This window comes from Esox lucius, chromosome 16 (genome assembly GCF_011004845.1).
Source record: "Esox lucius isolate fEsoLuc1 chromosome 16, fEsoLuc1.pri, whole genome shotgun sequence".
Lineage (NCBI taxonomy): Eukaryota > Metazoa > Chordata > Actinopteri > Esociformes > Esocidae > Esox > Esox lucius.
The window spans coordinates 27,693,712-27,712,156 of NC_047584.1; the positions used below are offsets into that span (position 1 = coordinate 27,693,712).

The window sequence follows — 18,445 nt, forward strand, 5'->3', positions numbered from 1 at the left end:
ACCACAGTGTCTCACTGGGATAAGTGCCTGGAAACCCTACGCCTGAACCCACAGGGAATGCCAGGCCCAAAAAGGTCAGATCAGGTCATTCGACGCACATCCCTCGGCCAGCGCAGCTGGAATCCTCGCACTCATTTGATATGAAACAATGTCCTCTGGCCTCGTCCTGAGAGTCCCGCCCCTCTGGGCCAGACCGGGATTCTGGAATGCTCAGGCGTTCTAGAATCTGTGTTTTCTAGCGTGGGTTGAGGGTTCGGTGAAAGTGGCAGTATGAAGGAAATATGAGCAATGTGAAACAGGTAGGCACAGAGGAAGTGATGTGATGGATAGTTCACCTTTGCTCCTTTGACACCGCTGCAGTCACATTTTCCTCCACATGATGAATCAGTGCAACCCTACAGAGAGTGAGAGAAACAGAGAGAATGAGATCAGTAATCAGTCCACTTTGCACTCCAACTGATCAGTGGACAACCGGAGATCTGTCATTTTACACCACTAGAGGGCAGTACAACCTCCGCCAGCTTAAATCTCCAACGCTCTCCTACCCATGTCTACAGCAAGCTACAGAAAGCTCACATGACACACACACACACAGGCTGAAGTGGCAGCGCTACTGCAGAAACCCTGCCAGGAGCTGGTAACCAACATGACAGCCTAGCTACCCACTGTTGTTACTACTGTCTCCTCTCTCCTCCCTCCTCCAGCCAAGGACCAGAGCAGGGCTGCCTAATTTCTCTCATGAACAGCCAAACACTTCAGTTCTCATCCTCGCCTAATCAGGGACCCATTCAGAACTGGGACATCAGATGAGTACAATAAACCAGCAGATGGAAATCCCCAAAAACCCAAAAGGGTTTCTGTCCTCCAGGATCCAGATTGGGCAACACTGCACTAGAGCCTGAGAACATCCTCCCTCTCCATTACCAGCTGTTGCTTTGCTCATGTGAGAGACCTCATGCCAGAGTGCTGTCAGGCAGGGTGGAGTCTATAGATTAAGACTGGGTTTATACTGTAGACAAGTCACACACACACGCACAGACGAATTCACGCGCACACACACACACACACTACACACACACACACGTTGCCTCTGCTCCATGATAAGTGGATCAGTATGTGGGTGGTACTGACATTGAGAACCCTGGGAACCCAAGAGTAGGTATGAAACCCCAGGCTTCCAACTACAACTGGCCTGGATCTCCACTCCTCTGGTCCTACCGTCTTCCTCCTCACCAGGCCCACATGCTTTCACAGCACACATGTAGCTTGCAAACCTCTTTCCCTCCTTTTATTTATATTAATCTCCCTCCCTCCCTTTTTTGCCTCGCTGTCTGTCAAGTGTTTTTACTAGAACGGGTCCATTAAAACATGGTCGTGATTGATGTCATAACCGAGACGAGGAGAGGGAAGTGATTACTGCCTGTAGAAACTAACTACATGTGGTTCTCATTATGACTGACTCTCACCAGTAGCCAATACGCTTCTCAGGCACTGGACCTTCCTGGCGTCCTTTCCACCAATCGCCACGGCTGTTAGTTCCGGCATGGATGAAAACCGCACATCAACCGCTGTTTTCACAGAGAAACCAGACGCAGATTCAAATCAAGCTAGGGATTATTCTCCCAACCCTCCTCTATCTTTTTCTATTTCACGCTCTCTACCTCACCCACTACCTCACCCATCTCCCTCCCTCCATGCTCCGGTTAGACACAACTTCTCCATGTTCCCACATTCCTGGAAGCCCACGACTGAGACGTCCCTAACACAGGACACAATAAGACACGCATGAGAAGGAAATATCTTCTTGTGAGGGTGTGCACGTGCACAGAATGTTTGTTAGCTCCGGCACATTTTGGCACTCTGGGCCGGTGTGTGTAGCCTTTCACCCGCTCTCCTACGACAACATGCTCTTTCTGACAGCACATCAAAGGGAAGGAAGTGTCTTTGATGTGTCCTGTTTGGTTTTCCTCAGTCAGATGCGCATCTGCCTAAACCAAAACACCAGATGGACAAGATGGCCGAAAGACTAAACTGGCATCCATACAAAACAGGCTTGTAGTTAATGACCTGTTCTGCCAAGAAGAGCCTGGGTCGGATCCAGTTTCTGGTCCTCTGTGAAATGGGGATCTTGCTGTAAATGGCAATTACCACGTAGATTCTCAGACCTACTATAGGTCTAGAGGGGGATATATTAAATATCAGTGATAGCAAAAAGCAGTAGAATGTAAAAAACACCTCTACGGTTGTGTGCTTTGTGTTCGCGTGCGTGTTGGTGTCACAGTTTCTCTGTACGTAGTGCCAGGCGGAGGTACCAGGTGGAGGCACCAGATGGGGGTACCAGAAAAAAGTACTAGATGGATGTACCAGATGGCGATACCAGACGGAGGTACCAGACAGAGGGGAGGATGCCTGTGGCTTCCGACTTCATGGAACAAACAGTTGCATTCTCCAAGACAAATCAGACAATCCTAAACATATCCAACGGATTCTGAACAGAGTCCAGACTCCAAGCAGACATCAGAGGAAACAAGCCCGAAAGGAGAATCCAGGACTAAACACAATGACTCATTCAGGTAGTAGGTTAAATAAACACTGCAACAGTCTGCGTAAGCACTGATGTCCATCCTTCTTCTGCTTGTGTCTGCTTGTCAAATCTGTTTACGTTTAAAGGCCATTGTACGGATATGTTTGCCGGAAGACTTGCAAGTGTTTACGTGCATGCAGTGTGTGTGTGTGTGCGTGTGTGTGTGTGAATAATTGTGGACGTAAGTGTTTGTTTGTGAGTGTTTAATCTCCGGCCCATCCATGGACACCGCTGTTTAGAGACAGACAGATAGCATCTCAGGGCTGTAAGAGAGGAGGGAAAAGACAGACAGAGCGGGGAAACCCGAAAGGGAACGGGGGGAAAACGGGCGAGAGGAACCGATTAACCGAGCGAAGAGTGAGAGAGCATGTATAGGGTGAAGGAGATGATAGGACACTGGCGGTAAAAATATCTAGAGGCTCTGTCCCAGAAGGCTCAACCCCAAGCACCCAGCACACCTTGATGTCCCCTATCGGGTTGGTCTGATCACATCGTTGGTCAATCCAATGTCACCATACTGAGAAGAGGGAGGAGAGAGACTGAAGAGAGGCGAGCGGAGGACAGAAGAAAGGACAGAAGAAGAGAGAGGAGACGGATTAAAGGAGAGAGGAAAGCCGAAATGAGAGAGAGTGGGAGGGGAGGGGAGAGACCCGTGAGTAATATTTACGTTATAGATTTGAAGGCTTCAGGCTGTGATGAGATGGAGTGAAATCAGGGGATCTGACGTCCATATTAAGTCATTAAATTAAATGGAGGGTTAAAGTGAGGCACAATTACAGAACAATTTCAGATGATAATGTTGGATAATGTATGGAGACAGACGGTCAGGGTCCAGACAGAGATGTGGAGCTCCAGTAGGATGTTCACATAGAAATGGGCTAAACTGAATGGCAATTCTTTACAAAGCCTTGATGCACAGACCACAACTTGGTCATCCACCTTGCTGACCCTATTTGACCGTGTTGACCCTATTTGACCGTGTTGACCCTATTTGACCTTACACACCAGCGTTATGAGGGACATCTGACTTCATCGATGCAGACAATGACCAACGGACATCAAACGCCTACATTTCAAATCACCTTTGTGTGACATCATCAATTCCCAGTGATCACTGCCAAATTAGAAGTCCGACAGACTGTGTGCCTCTTATCAAGACGACCTAAAGATAGCTTGACAATCCTGGAAGACTGATTCTCTGAAGAGCAGCCCTAACTCAGTTACTGTAGAGGCCTTGCAAGAAGAAAACAGAGACAGACAGACACTCAGACAGACAGAGACAGAGAGACAGACGGACAGAGACAGACAAGGCGATAGAGAGCCTGAGAGACACAGAAAAGAGATACAGACAGAAAGACAGAGACTGATAGACAAAGAGACAGACAGAGAAATAAAGGTCTTTATACCCTCTCCTAGCAACAGGACTTTCCCCAAAGTCCTAAAACCAAAAAACACTGGTTTCCCATCACTGTGACATTCCTCTGTATTAATCTGACCTTCACCATGCACACAGTGTGAATCAGCCCTCTGCCTCCAGTCTCCTGCTGCTAAGAAGCAGTGGAAAATGCTTTGATCTGGTCAACAAAACACAGTTTACAACACTATGAAAAGAGTCCAAACAAAATGGTGGGCGACCGTGGTGCTTCTTTATTGAAAAGGCAACGTCATTCCTCAGTTTGCGTCAGTGTAGCAAACTGAGGGCCATGGGCAGGAACCCGGGACCCCTTGGAAAGATACATGCCCGGGCCCCCTTACTTATAGACCACACTGACATGATTATGATCAGTGGGCCCCGCCAAGCCATGGGCCCCGTGAATCATACCCGCCTTTACCCACGTTGGCTACGGCCCTGGCTTATAACGGCTGACATTGGGAGGGGGGGCTGAGTTTAAAGTGCAGTACTTCATGTTCTCCAGAAGGGGGCAGAAACAAACCTGTAACACACATTTGACGCCGCAGTTCGACCAACTCACACTTTCCGCTTCCGTCGTGACCGTCAAGTACACACGTGTGGTGAAGGGGGGGGGGGGGGTGAAAGGGGGGGTGGGGGGTGGAGGCGGGGCTTTCACCAACACCTGCATTTCTGACCTATAGGTCAGATGGGTGTCTGTCCAATGTCCGCCGACTCCATTTGGAGCTCACACATATGTGGAACACCACAACATTCCCCTGGTAGCCTGCCATCAATTGAAGTAGCCTACAACCCCAAAGGTATCCAGGGTGACCTCACCCACTTAGTGTGAACAATGTATCCCTCGTTCAGTGACCTAAAGCCACTCTCTACTTTCTCACACCCACACACACACACACACACACACACAAACCTTAACCCCAAACACACTAACTTTTAACATGGACCAAATGCCGTGGTTTAAAATAACCCTTTTGCTCACAGGGACCAACAAAAATTACACATGGTCAAATGTCCCTTGTTTTGCCATCCTTTCCAGTCCAACCATCACGACCATTAGTCAGCATACTGAATTGGCGGAAAAGGAAGTCAGTCCAACCAATGAATGAAAGAATTACCTAAGTGTCCAACTTAAATCAAAGTCATTAGAAGTGAACTCAGGAAGTTGCAGTGAAAGGGGAATGCCTCAGGGCATCTTAATCTCGTCTGCCCTTATCAGCCAGAGTGTGGAAGAATACTTATTATTGTTGTTGTTAGCAGAAACTAAAACAAAAGCCTTCCTTCCAAAGTCATGTCTGGTCATCTTCAGAATACGGCAGCTCACAGACCAACAGCCCAAATGTTAACTCACTCTCTCCTTCTCTTTTACCCCCTCTCTCCTGTTACCTCCCAAAGTATGGAAGGGAAATGGAGGTCAGAGGAGGGGGCTCTTCCTTGCAGCCTTCCCCACAGAAATGGATATCGCTGAAGGGGAAACCGTGGCGATAACCGCGGGCTCTCTGAGGTATTCTGTGCACCCACTGTGGTTTCAGCTGCAGTATTGTCAGGGTTAAGTAGGCAGCGCCAGCTTCCACTGTGTTTGAACCCACGGCCTCTCGTCGTACCATGATTATCACCAGATTAGCCCGATGAGCTAAAGACTCTGTATTGGGAGGCTAATGACAGCAGGTACGCAACTCGGTGGTTTGTTTACCCAGCAGGCACTGGGGGTAGACCAGCTGACACCCAGAGTGATGCGTTCTAATTAGATCTAAAGGCTTTTCCTACAATTCTGAATATAAGTGTGGCACCTTCTAATAGTAAAGACGGCTCTTCTGTGGTCTCTGTGCCAGAGAGGTGCCTTGCTGTGTTTCTCAAAATGGACTCCTTTATAGAGTAAAATGATCCCATTGACTTTGATGGGAGACTATAGGTAGGAGACATTCAGTCTGCCATTGGGTGGGGCTGGAGAGAGTAAATCAATAGTCTGATATCACCCGTCGATCAAGTCCTGTCAGATCAGTGGGAACAAGAAGATAGAAAAAATTACTGCACCCATGTCACAAAAGAACTGCACCCAAGTCACAAAAGAACTGCACCCATGTCAGTCATATGTGTGCCCGGACCTCCGCTGTGATAACTCATCATCATCCAGTCGTCTGTTTCAGGTATTTTTTTTTTTATATAAAAAAAGAACAAAAAAAAGAGCTTGAGCAGCACATCTGCTCTGTCATCATGTGTGACAAATCAATACTGTCAACCACATCTGCTGCTGTATTAGAGTCAGCCTCTACACAGTCCACAGTGTCCAGTTACTTGGTCAAGTATAATTACCACCAAATCCTAATGCCATCCTAAAGAATAAGAGTTAAATTAGCATATAACCAGAGTGTGGGCTAGGCTGGCCCATTACACTGATGGCAGCTGGCCCATAAAGTGTCAGTGATGGCGTTAAACCACAGACCATGGCTTCCATACGGTGACACTCTGGGTAGCTCTAATCCATAAAAGTCTCCATGTCCTCATCGTATGCCAGGGCTAATTAGGCCGGCCGACCCACGCGGCCAAACAAGCTTGTTAAGGGAATGGAGCACATCGCTTTCTGTATGTTAAAGACCCAGATTCCCAACACTTTTAAAGGTCCACTGTACTCTACTAACCACACAGTGGAGTGCACAGGTGGTCTGGTGTTACACACAGAGATGCACCACACACACACACACACACCACACACACCTTCAAACACACCACATAGTTTCATGCTCAGGCATTTGGGTGCGTGTGCGCATCTGTGAGTGTGTGTGTGTGTGTCCTGGACACTGTGAGGTCATTGAGGCAACCAGTTTCAAGCGTGCTGACTTTGGCCCACGTCTCTTGACAACAATCAACACCTTTATTCTGTCTGAACCCAACATTCAAAGACTGTGCTCTGACAACCCCCCACCCTCAATAAAAATATCATAGTGGGATGAGATATGCCATTGTGCCAGAGAAAAACTCAGCAATCCAACCATTTTGGAAACATACTGATTAGTGTGGATTACAGAATTTTTAATGTGTAATGTAAAGTCCATGACAGAAGTCTCACTTTCTGTGTGGTTTCCCGTTGTGGTTGATGTTTCATCGAGTGACATGACCACAACCAACCTACATCATTCAAGTGACTACAACTGGACCCAATCCATCAGCCCCGCGACCACTCCGTCAGAAACCACAACCACCAACCGTACACAGGCTGGGAGGAGAAATGCTGGACCGAACACACTGACCATATGGTCCACATTGATCATACATTAACCAAACAACCAGCACAAATCGACCGTGTTCCCTCTACCCACTCTAACTGGCTGCACTGGGCTGAGCTATGCAGCCCCACATTCCTGGCCTTCTCAGGAGCTTGGGCAAGGAGAGAGGGGAAAGAGGAGGGGCGGTTAGGAAACAAGTGGAGAGTGCAAGAGAATCTCACTTCCTTACTTGGAAGACAAGGCTACTGGCTAGTGCTACTGATCCTGTAAACAGTGTGTCTGTGTGTGTGTGTCTGTGTGTCGTATGCTTGTGGTTGGCTTAGGTGTGCAGAGGCTGTTTTTTCTCCTCCAATAAAACACAAAGAAAAATAGAGGAGACCTACATCACTGGGCTGGGTAACATGTTGACCAGGATTAATGACCTACATCACAGGGCTGGGTAACATTTTGACCAGGATTAATGACCTACATCACAGGGCTGGGTAACATGTTGACCAGGATTAATGACCTACATCACAGGGCTGGGTAACATGTTGACCAGGATTAATGACCTACATCACAGGGCTGGGTAACATGTTGACCAGGATTAATGACCTACATCACAGGGCTGGGTAACATGTTGACCAGGATTAATGACCTACATCACAGGGTTGAGTAACATGTTGACCAGGATTAATGACCTACATCACAGGGTTGAGTAACATGTTGACCAGGGTTAATGACCTACATCACAGGGCTAAATAACATGTTGACCAGGATTAAAGATCAATACAAACACACACACACACACACACACACAGAGGGAGCCAGAGCTATAACTATGCTGTAAATTACCCTGAGCAAAGACAAAACAGGTACGTGGTTTAGCCACATGACTACAGAAAAGAAAATAATGTTAAAAGACGAGAACGCCGTGGACAGAAAGGCTAACATGTAAAATGTCACTGACATGGCCACTGGCTTTTAAACATTTGTCTGGCTAAGACATAAACCAGGGGAGCAGTAGAAGTACACATATAAACACACAAACATACATCAAAACACACACACAAATCATTAGCAGACCCAGGAATTCTCACATGCCAAATGACCAGATTCCCTAAAGACGAAAATGGTAAAATAGTTTTAGAGAAATTCTTAGGCCTTTTGGCCTGTCTCATGCCATTTAAACACGATGCAGTCATCAGCATGTGAGTGTGTGAGAATACAAAAACCAGGCGTGATTCTCATATGTTTGCCAGATGCCTGGGGTCGACCACATCAGGACCTTATCCTATAACACACACTTATACAGAGAGAGAGAGAGAGAAATGAGTCAGGTGAAAATAGTCCATTTAAAAACATTAGACTTCATTGAGAAGTGACTACTGAACACTAGCTGACAAAACCCTCACTAAGAAGACCTTAAGGAATGAAACACACCAACACAATTCTATACCTATTTACCGGCACACACACACACACACACACACACACACACACACACACACACACACACACACACACACACACACACACTGTTTATAAGGTACACCCATCAATTACTGGGTTGGACCCCTTTGCCTCCAGAACCGGCTGAATTCTTCAGGTCATGGATTCTACAAGGTGACAGAACCCTTCCACAGAGATGATATGATGACATCACCCAGTTGGTTCAGACTGGCCACTGATGTATTCATGCTGTGAACGGTACATCTCATCCAGAAGATGGGCTGAGGCCCGGGGACTGAGTGTCTCGTCTCAACTCCGATGACCCTCTTCATTGTGAACTCTGACCTCTCCACTAATCATTGTCAGCGTCATTCCTCGTCGGCGTGTGTGTGTGTGTGTGTGTGTGTGTCACCCTGTAATTGTCCTGCTTATACCACAACGCCCCGACGTTGCCAGGATCAAATATTAAGTGGTCAGCAAATTAATGGACCACACTGCTAATCCACAAGCTCTGGGAGAGTGTGCCTTTCTGCAACACACACCAGCACACACACACACACACAAACACGCACACATATATACACACACACACACACACACACACACACACACACAGACATACACACAGTGTATATAAACACACACACGAACACACACAAATACATAAACCAAAGTAAACACAGACACACTAAAATAGAATGAATGTTGTTTTCTTGGGAGGAATCTTGTGTTGCCAGTCAGGAACATTTCTCCCTCAAACACCAAGGCACGCTTGGTGGGGGCAATCGGATGGTTCCACGACAGGCGTCCTTAGAGGTTTGAAGTCTGATTAAGATGGAATATAAAGAAAATTGGGGTAGTGTGGGGAATTTGTTTGGACTCCCTCTGTTCCCAAATGCTTTATTGTACTGGTTACGGATCAAAACCAGGAGGAGTATCAGAGGAACCAACAAAAGAGGAGCAAGTCCAAATGTGGGCTCCTGGTATTGTTACTGCAATCATTTATAGGTGCCCCTGTCCTTCGTAGTGACTAATAGGAAACAAAGAATGTCAAACTACATTGTGGCCTTGTTTTTTCATAATTTTTTGCAGGTGGTAGATCTTGGTTTAGATTTGGACTTGGGATGTGATCGTAGGCTTGAAAAGGTTGGTGACCACTACTCTATGAGACAGATTGTACCCTGATTGCTTAACTGTAGTAATTGAATAACTTTGAAAGACAGAGAGGACAGCATTCCTCATACATTTGAACAGTGAATTAATGTGACGCGCTGTAGCCAAATATGGCCTATGGTTTATAGTGGTTACACACACACACAGACACAGACACACACAGAAACACAAACACACACAGCTATGCTGTGGTAACCAACACTGGATACCTCTGAGCTTAACATTTGGCTTACTCTACTGAATTCAGTGGCAGCAATTGCAAGGATAAGCTGTTTTGACATAGTATTTCCTGACTGAAGACACACGTACTTACGGGCCAGTGAAATTAGAGCACAGCGTCAGATTCAATTAATGCAGATACACGTCTCCTACATGGACTCTACTTGTAACCCAGAAGATTGAGTTGAGTGAGACTGTCACGTTCTGGCAACCTGCCGTGCCAGCGAATCCAACGCCCTCTCTCCCTCACGGACACCTGTTTTGGTTAATTATTGCCAGCACCTGTTCTCCCTTGTCACGGACCATGTTTAAGGTTCAAGCTTCCCCAATGTATCATGTCAGCCTTTGTTAGGGTTTCTACCAAATGTAGCGCTGTTATGTCCACAACCACAAACAGACCCAACAGAACCCAGGGAGAACAACACCGTTAGATCCAATGAAATCCTGAGGAAAAAAAAAAAAAGCACTCTCTGACACACTGGAAACAATCGGCCAAAAACCCAAAGCAAATTGGATTGCTGCATCGCCCTAAAACAGAATTCCTGACCACTGTGACTGACTCAAAGCTTGACTATGTGCAAACTTTGGAAGCCTGGGCATTGGCAGAAGACAGAGAATAAAGACTGTGCATACTGACCACAAAAAGAGGTGGAAACAGACCCGCGGTTCCTGTTATTTATTTAATTGTATCTTTCTTAATTTTCCATTTTCACTTAAATTAACAAACATTTACAATGCCAATAAAGTTCTTGAAAATGTGACTTAAAAAGACAGGGGCGGAAAGGTTGCCAGAGTACAATGAAAACCCCAAATAACATTAAAGAGACAGAGACTTTGAAATAGAGAGAGAGAGAGAGAGAGAGAGAGAGAGAGAGAGACTGACAGCGGCAGACACAGAGAGACATTAACAGAGAGAAACACAGAGAGACACTGACAGAGAGACATTAACAGAGAGAAACACAGAGAGACACTGACAGAGAGACATTAACAGAGAGAAACACAGAGAGACACTGACAGAGAGACATTAACAGAGAGAAACACAGAGAGACACTGACAGAGAGACATTAACAGAGAGAAACACAGAGAGACACTGACAGAGAGACATTAACAGAGAGAAACACAGAGAGACACTGACAGAGAGACATTAACAGAGAGAAACACAGAGAGACACTGACAGAGAGACATTAACAGAGAGAAACACAGAGAGACACTGACAGGGAGACATTAACAGAGAGAAACACAGAGAGACACTGACAGAGAGACATTAACAGAGAGAAACACAGAGAGACACTGACAGAGAGACATTAACAGAGAGAAACACAGAGAGACACTGACAGAGAGACATTAACAGAGAGAAACACAGAGAGACACTGACAGAGAGACATTAACAGAGAGAAACACAGAGAGACACTGACAGAGAGACATTAACAGAGAGAAACACAGAGAGACACTGTAACAGAGACAGTCTGTTCAGAGACAACTAAAGAACACATAACAGGGAACACTAACAGAGACAGTCTGTTCAGAGACAACTAAAGAACACATAACAGGGAACACTAACAGAGACAGTCTGTTCAGAGACAACTAAAGAACACATAACAGGTAACACTGTAACAGAGACAGTCTATTCAGAGACAACTAAAGAACACATAACAGGGAACATTGTAACAGAGACAGTCTGCCCAGTGACAACTAGAAAAAACCTAGGATTAGTCCGCAGACAGAATGCTGAAGCTGTGTGTGTGTGTGTGTGTGTGTGTTTGTGTGTGTATGTGTGCGTGCGTGTGCGCAGTATAGAGGCCTGTTTGCACGTAACACTACTTTTGGGCGGGTATTGTCCCACAGTGAAAGAAAACATTCTTCAACCATCCCACAGAAATGCAAAGCACGTCAATCTACACACACTGTTCCCATAAAGAAATGAGACGGGAGAACATGATGGAGTTAAACCCTTCTGTGTTCCCATCTTTGGTCCTTTCCGTTCTCAGAGTGTTGTGTTCCCAAACCCTGGTGGTGGGGTCCGTGTGACCCATTAAACACCAGTACATTTAGGAGAGGCCTACGTGCTGACGCGCCTTCATCCGCGGTCACGCGCCTTCATCCCCGGCGAGACTCTCAGCCGCAGACGCCCCATCATCCCATTCACTGTTTCACTACCTTCGGGAAAATACTGGGGAGTTGTCAAAGAGAGCCGGACAAAAATACAAAAAGGCCTTATTTACATCAGAACTTGGTGCCAAAGTGTGGTTGATCTTCATCTTCCTCATCTTCATCATCTTCATCCGTGTGTGATCTATAGTGTTATTTTCCACTGTTCATTAGACACATCCCTATAAGGCCTACCAGCAGAATATTTATAAAAAAAATTATATGAAAGGATCCTCAAAGTATTAATTCATTGAATGTACTTAAAATCAAATGCGAATAAGGTGCACATTAAACACGATAGCTGTACACATCTTCCAAGTATACTCAAATTCAATGTTTATTTTCTTGCTTGGGAATATTCTATGTATAGTGTGGAGATGTAAAGGTGATATAGGTCTTCCTCACCTCGTCTTGTGAGGGAGTCTAAGGAGCATGGGGGGGTGCTTGAGGGGAACAGCAGTATTCCTGACGTATGCTGTGTCGCTCTATGAACAAACAGGGTTTTCAGAAAAGGGAGAGAAAAATCTAAGAAAGAACCACAGTGCCTCTCTCTGTGAGTTAACACAGGCTCTGGAGAAGCTGTGTCTCTGGCCTGTCTGCCTGTGTGAATCTACACTCCTGTGCAGTGGAACGGAGAATGTGGACTAATGGAAAAAGGAAGCCTCCCTTTCCTTGGCTTTTAAGCTGACAAAGAGGAGAAGGGGCTGGGTCTGCTTCACTTTCCTCTCAGAAAGCTCTGGAATGTGATAAAACTGGGGCATGTGTGTCTGTCGGGGAACCCCTAGACCAAATAATCACTAGTCCTGACTGTTTCCACACCTTCCTCTTATACGACCACAACATGTTTCTCAGTCTCTCCTTTCCCCATCTCTCAATTTCAGCTAGAAGTGGAGCAAAAATGTGTTTTGAACCAGACAGGAAGTATCCAATCTCCCCGACAGGAAGGAGCAGGACGTGTATTCAGGTCGGCCTGTGGTGCCTGGAGGTGATGTCAGGCTAATACTCATGTTTACTTTCACTCATCACACCAGAATGAGGTCAGTGACAACCGTTCCGTGCTGTTAGCTCCACCTGGACTACAGACATGAGCCAGTGTGTGGGATGTGGAGTCTGGAGGGATTTGACCGTAAAAATATGCATCCAATTCATGAGACTTCCGGCTTCAGCAGAGCGTATCTTGTATTGCTAAAGAGGGTAATATGAGAACATCATTAAGGCATATTTTTTTTAATCCTTGCAATTGACCGGAACGGGCCGAGAAACCACCAGAGCCCAAACACGCCTCTAAGGAACCGTCTGGAAGATCAATTGAAAGACAAACACAGAACCGCACTGAAGCCAACAAGGTATTTAGGGAGAAACTGGGGAACAAACTAATGAGCAGATTGTGTGTATGCGCGGCAGGGTGTGTGTGTGTGTGTCTGTGTATATGTGTGTGCGTGTGTGTGTGCTTGTGTGCGTGCGCGCGTGCGTGCGTGTGGGTGTGCATGCCCGTGTATGTGTGTATACACTGTTCCATTTCCCATCCCAAACACCCAAGGGGCTCTTCTGTTCATGTAAGAAAAGAGTTAATTGTGACCATGGATGGCATTTCCCTGATGCCGTTATCAGTGACATGTGACAGGGACTACATAACAAAATCCAGCAATAACAAAACCTTAAAGCGGTCTTGAAGCTGAGGAACATCCACAGGGATGACAACAGACTGAGAGTGGGGGGACAGAAAACGGGTTGGAGAAATACACCCTGGGTGCCCAACTGGCAGCCCCTTGCACCAATGCAATTTGGAAGGGTTGGGTTATAAGCGGAGCGTGTGTTCAATCTGATAACTTCATGTAATCCTTTCATCGCTCCGAGACCCCCCAGACCCTCTCTACTAAACAGCCCAGCTGATTACCATGAAAAAAGAATTAGCATACGAGCCACTTTTCCTGACTCCCTTTGATGGTTATCTACGGGTCAGAACGCCCAGTTCCTGTTTGTCTTTATCAGGCAGAACATGCTGTACCCCCATGTGTATAGTCCCCCATTACCCAGCCCCACGGTTGATGGCCACCACTGTCCTCTGGTCTGCTCCTTACCAGAGTAACAAGTTACACTGATCTGTAATCAGTTCAAATGCCACATCTGTCTCCACACAGTAAAGGACAATTCTTCCAGTCTCGATACTTTCAGTTAAGGACAATACTTCCAGTCTGTGACTCAGTAAAAGATAATACTACCCGTTTGTGGCTCAGGAAAGGACAATACTACCTGTCTGTGACTCAGTAAAGGACAATACTACCTGTCTGTGGCTCAGTAAAGGACAATACTACCTGTCCGTGGCTCAGGAAAGGACAATACTACCTGTCCGTGGCTCAGGAAAGGACAATACTACCTGTCTGTGACTCAGTAAAGGACAATACTACCTGTCTGTGACTCAGTAAAGGACAATACTACCTGTCTGTGGCTCAGTAAAGGACAATACTACCTGTCCGTGGCTCAGGAAAGGACAATACTACCTGTCTGTGGCTGAGTAAAGGACAATACTACCTGTCTACTACCTAGGACTACTGATGTTCCAGAGATTGAGACATACATTAAATATACTGTCATACAGTACGACGCACTTTGGTTGTTTCCTGCATGCGACAGTCATAAGAGAGCCAGCGCAACAAAGGAGGTCAAGGTGGAGATAAACGAATGTAGCATCTGTTCCTTGACAGTGTGAAGTGGCATGGGTGATGTGGGGGAGGGTTAGGAGGGAGCAAGTGGGTGGGGGTGAAGAGAGAGGGATGGTGGAAGACTGAAAACCACACTAACAGACCATTAAACAGGTAACAGTCTCCTTCATATCCTATAGCCTGTATGTAGAAGAAATGAAGAAGACGAATTTTACTTGTTTTACTTGAATTTAATTGTCAGGACCAGCAAAAAATCTTGCTCCTTTCTACTTTTTAAAACATCCACATCCGCCTGATAACATCAGGTCCACATCAACACGAGCAGTTGAACACCCTTGGCCCTGTATGCAGTTCACAATCTCCATCGGCATCACTTCAGTGTCTACATTTTAACAGCCTTGTGGTTTGCTACAAAGACGTCAGAGTTCAGGTCTTCCTTCTACTTGAACTGTAAACTTGAAGATTTATCCCATCCAAGAGGTGTCACCCTTATGCTCAGTCAAGCATACATGCCCATAGATGTTTATCTCCCCCGTGTCTGATGCAGAAGGGAACTTAAAATAGCGCTGAGACTGCACTTGTGAAGGTAACTAATGACCTTCTTATGGCCTCAGACAAAGATTCCGCATCCGTCCTGTTAGTGCTGCTTTTGACACTATTGATCACTCCCTTCTCTTAGAGAGACTGGAAACCCATATTGGGCTGCGTGGACATGTTCTAGCCTGGTTTAAATCTTATTTATCTGAAAGATATCAGTTCGTATGTGTGGATGGCATATCCTCTGACAAATCAAAGGTATGTTTTGGTGTTCCTCAAGGCTCGGTTCTGGGCCCATTATTGTTCTCACTATATATGCTGCCTCTGGGTGATGTAATCTGGAATCACAATGTCAATTTTCACTGTTATGCTGATGACACACAGTTATATATTTCAATGAAGCATGGAGACGCCCCTAAATTAGCTGCTTTGGAAGCATGCATTTCAGATATTAGGAAGTGGATGACAGAGAAGATTTTGCTTTTAACTCAAGAAAAACAGAAATGCTCGTTTTAGGACCCAAGAAACAGATCTCACTGTGATGGCTGCATGTTAGATCGCAAGATGCAGGCCTTTTAACTGTACCTAGAATTTCTAAACAGCCGGAGGCAGGGCCTTCTCTCATAGAGCTCCACTACTGTGGCATGATTTGCCAGTTAGGGTTAGAAATGCAAACTCAGTGCAAACTTTCAAGTGTCTACTAAAGACTCATCTCTACAGCATGGTCTATGATTAAGTGTAGTCTGGCCCAGGGGGGTGAAGGTGACCAGAAAGGCTTGTTTCTGTCCACCCTTGCTGTCTTGCCAGGTGGGCTCTCGTCGCCACCGGGATGCCCTCCCTCCAATGCCATTCAGGGGTGGAGGTACTGGCTTGTTGTTGTCTCTCTGTTGCACACTTGTGCAATTGGGCTGAATGCTGCTGGCAATACTCGGGCCTCATTCAGGGTGGTTGCAGTTGGTGGGTGTCACTTTGGTTGATGCTTGGCAATGTGGGTGGATGGATTTCCTGCCTGTTGGGCCCTGTCCGGGGCCTCCCCCAGGTAGGGCCACAGTGTCACCGGACCCCCCTGTCTTAGTCCCAAGGTCTTACGCTGCTATATTATTGTGCTGGGGGAGTAGGGTCAGTTCTCCTTCTCCACTATAAATCCTTGTAGATCTAAGGAATGCATTTTTAAAAGATTTACTGTATCCTGCCGTTTTAAACTTAGGAGGAAATGAGGTCCTGGCCCACACCTGAGGAGTACCTGGCTTGAAAGACCCATTGCTGTCCCTGTCCAAAGTCCTCCTGGTTGTGTTGCAGATCAAGACGATACCTGACAATTTCAGCTGCCACTGTGCTGACACCTCCCCCTCCCCCGTGTAGTCCCTGTCCTTGTCCATCTGGTCATGCTTCTGACCTGGACTAAGTTTAAATAGACTCTGGACTCAGCCCATATACATTTATTAATTATTACAATTTGTACTCTTAATATGTTCACCCGGCACAGCCAGAAGAGGACTGGTCACCCCTCTGATCCTGGGTCATTCCGGCCTTCTTAGGGAGTTTTTCCTAGCCACTGAAATTGTTTGCTCCTTGGGGTTTAAGGCCGGCTGTTTTGTAAAAGCACTTTGTGACAACTGCTGATATAAAAAGGGCTTTGTAAATACATTTGAGTGATGGATTGATTAAATGTCTGATTCTCACACACACCTAATGGCCGACTGAACACACCAATTATTCTGCTGGATTGTACTGAGAGACTTCCAGGCTTCTGGAAGGTAAGGGAACCAAGCCGGGGAAACGTCTCCCACAGGGTGGGTGGGGGTAGGGGTGAGAGGAAGTCAGAGAGACCACCTTTGACCGTCTCTCCCTGAACGCTAACCCTGTGCCACCGCCATGAGCTCATTGTCTCGGGTGACCCTGCGGCCTAGCTACACGTGTGTCTGTGTGTGCTTGCACGTGACGTTACGCACCTCGTCCTTCTATATTCCACGAGCGCCACAGACAGAAACAGCTGTAAAAACAATTAAGAAAAACAATGCATACTACGCAGCTGTTCGGAAGCCCAGGCCACCAAAACGTGTCTGAGGTTCCAGTCATTTCCGACCCGAGAGGCTTTACGAACCCTCACGTTGAAAGGACAGATTGCAAAAAAGACATCAGAACATCTATCAACTGACCAACTGGAACAGAGTTTTTTCTCTCTCCCACAGTGAAATTGATGTGGGGGAGCTCCTAAAGATTCTATTACCAATCGTTTACAGTATGGGGATATTTCTATAAGTTTGTGAATCTGACTAAAAGTTTGGGACAGTTCAAGGCAACAAGGAAATATCACTAGCCCTTACTTGCACATTGCCTAGATAGTATAACATTATACAAGTAAAAGATTTTGTAAAAGGTTACATTACCCTAATGTCGGACAGGTTAAAGACTTACGAAATGTCATCCACAAATACACAACATACCATAGATCAGCCAGTCATTCACTAACCGGCTAAAACAGAGAAGAGTAAGATTGGTTTATCTGGAACACTTGATGAATGTTTATTTACAAGAGAACACGAGTACAACATAAGTCTAAAAATGAGGGCAAGTCAGGAGAGAGAGAACAAAAGTCTCTTATAACAAAAATAGAGATGGCTCATGACCAATGTGATTTTTATTGTTGCCATGGAGATGTCCTGGGTTATTTTAGAGACAAGACACAAGCTAAGCAAAAGTTCCCCTTTTAGGCCAGTTCAAACATCCATCTGTCTGACACACACACACACTGTGGACTCTAGAACCTAGTAAATAAGGTCATGACCCCAAATTTCTGTAGAACCTAGTAGACAAGGTGATGACCTCAAGGCCTGTACAGCCTAGTAGACAAGGTTATGACCCCAAGGACTTTAGAACCTAGTAGACAGGATCATGACCCCAAGGCCTGTACAGCCTAGTAGACAAGGTTATGACCCCAACGCCTGTGCAGCTAGGGAGCAAGACTAAAGAATTGACCTAGGTAACTCCCAGTCTCAAACCCACACTCCTGCAGTCACAGGTAACATTCTGGAAAAAGTCACCTTCACAGTCA

General features: G+C 46.1%; 1 protein-coding gene across 2 annotated transcripts in view; it reads right to left on the reverse strand.

The window, feature by feature from the left end:
* col4a1 (collagen, type IV, alpha 1) overlaps nt 1-18,445 on the reverse strand; it is a 48,895-nt gene that overhangs the window by 24,930 nt on the left and 5,520 nt on the right. The window contains exons 1-2 of one of the 2 annotated variants that reach the window (XM_010880394.4): nt 10,137-10,248; nt 336-395 (exon numbers count right to left, since the gene is read on the reverse strand). Coding sequence is in view for 1 of the 2 variants with exons in the window: in XM_010880393.5 (XP_010878695.2) it covers nt 336-395 (60 nt within the window). In the remaining variant the exon portion in view is untranslated. Of the gene's footprint in view, nt 1-335; nt 396-10,136; nt 10,249-18,445 lie in introns of those variants that run through there. The other variant, XM_010880393.5, reaches the window with a different exon arrangement.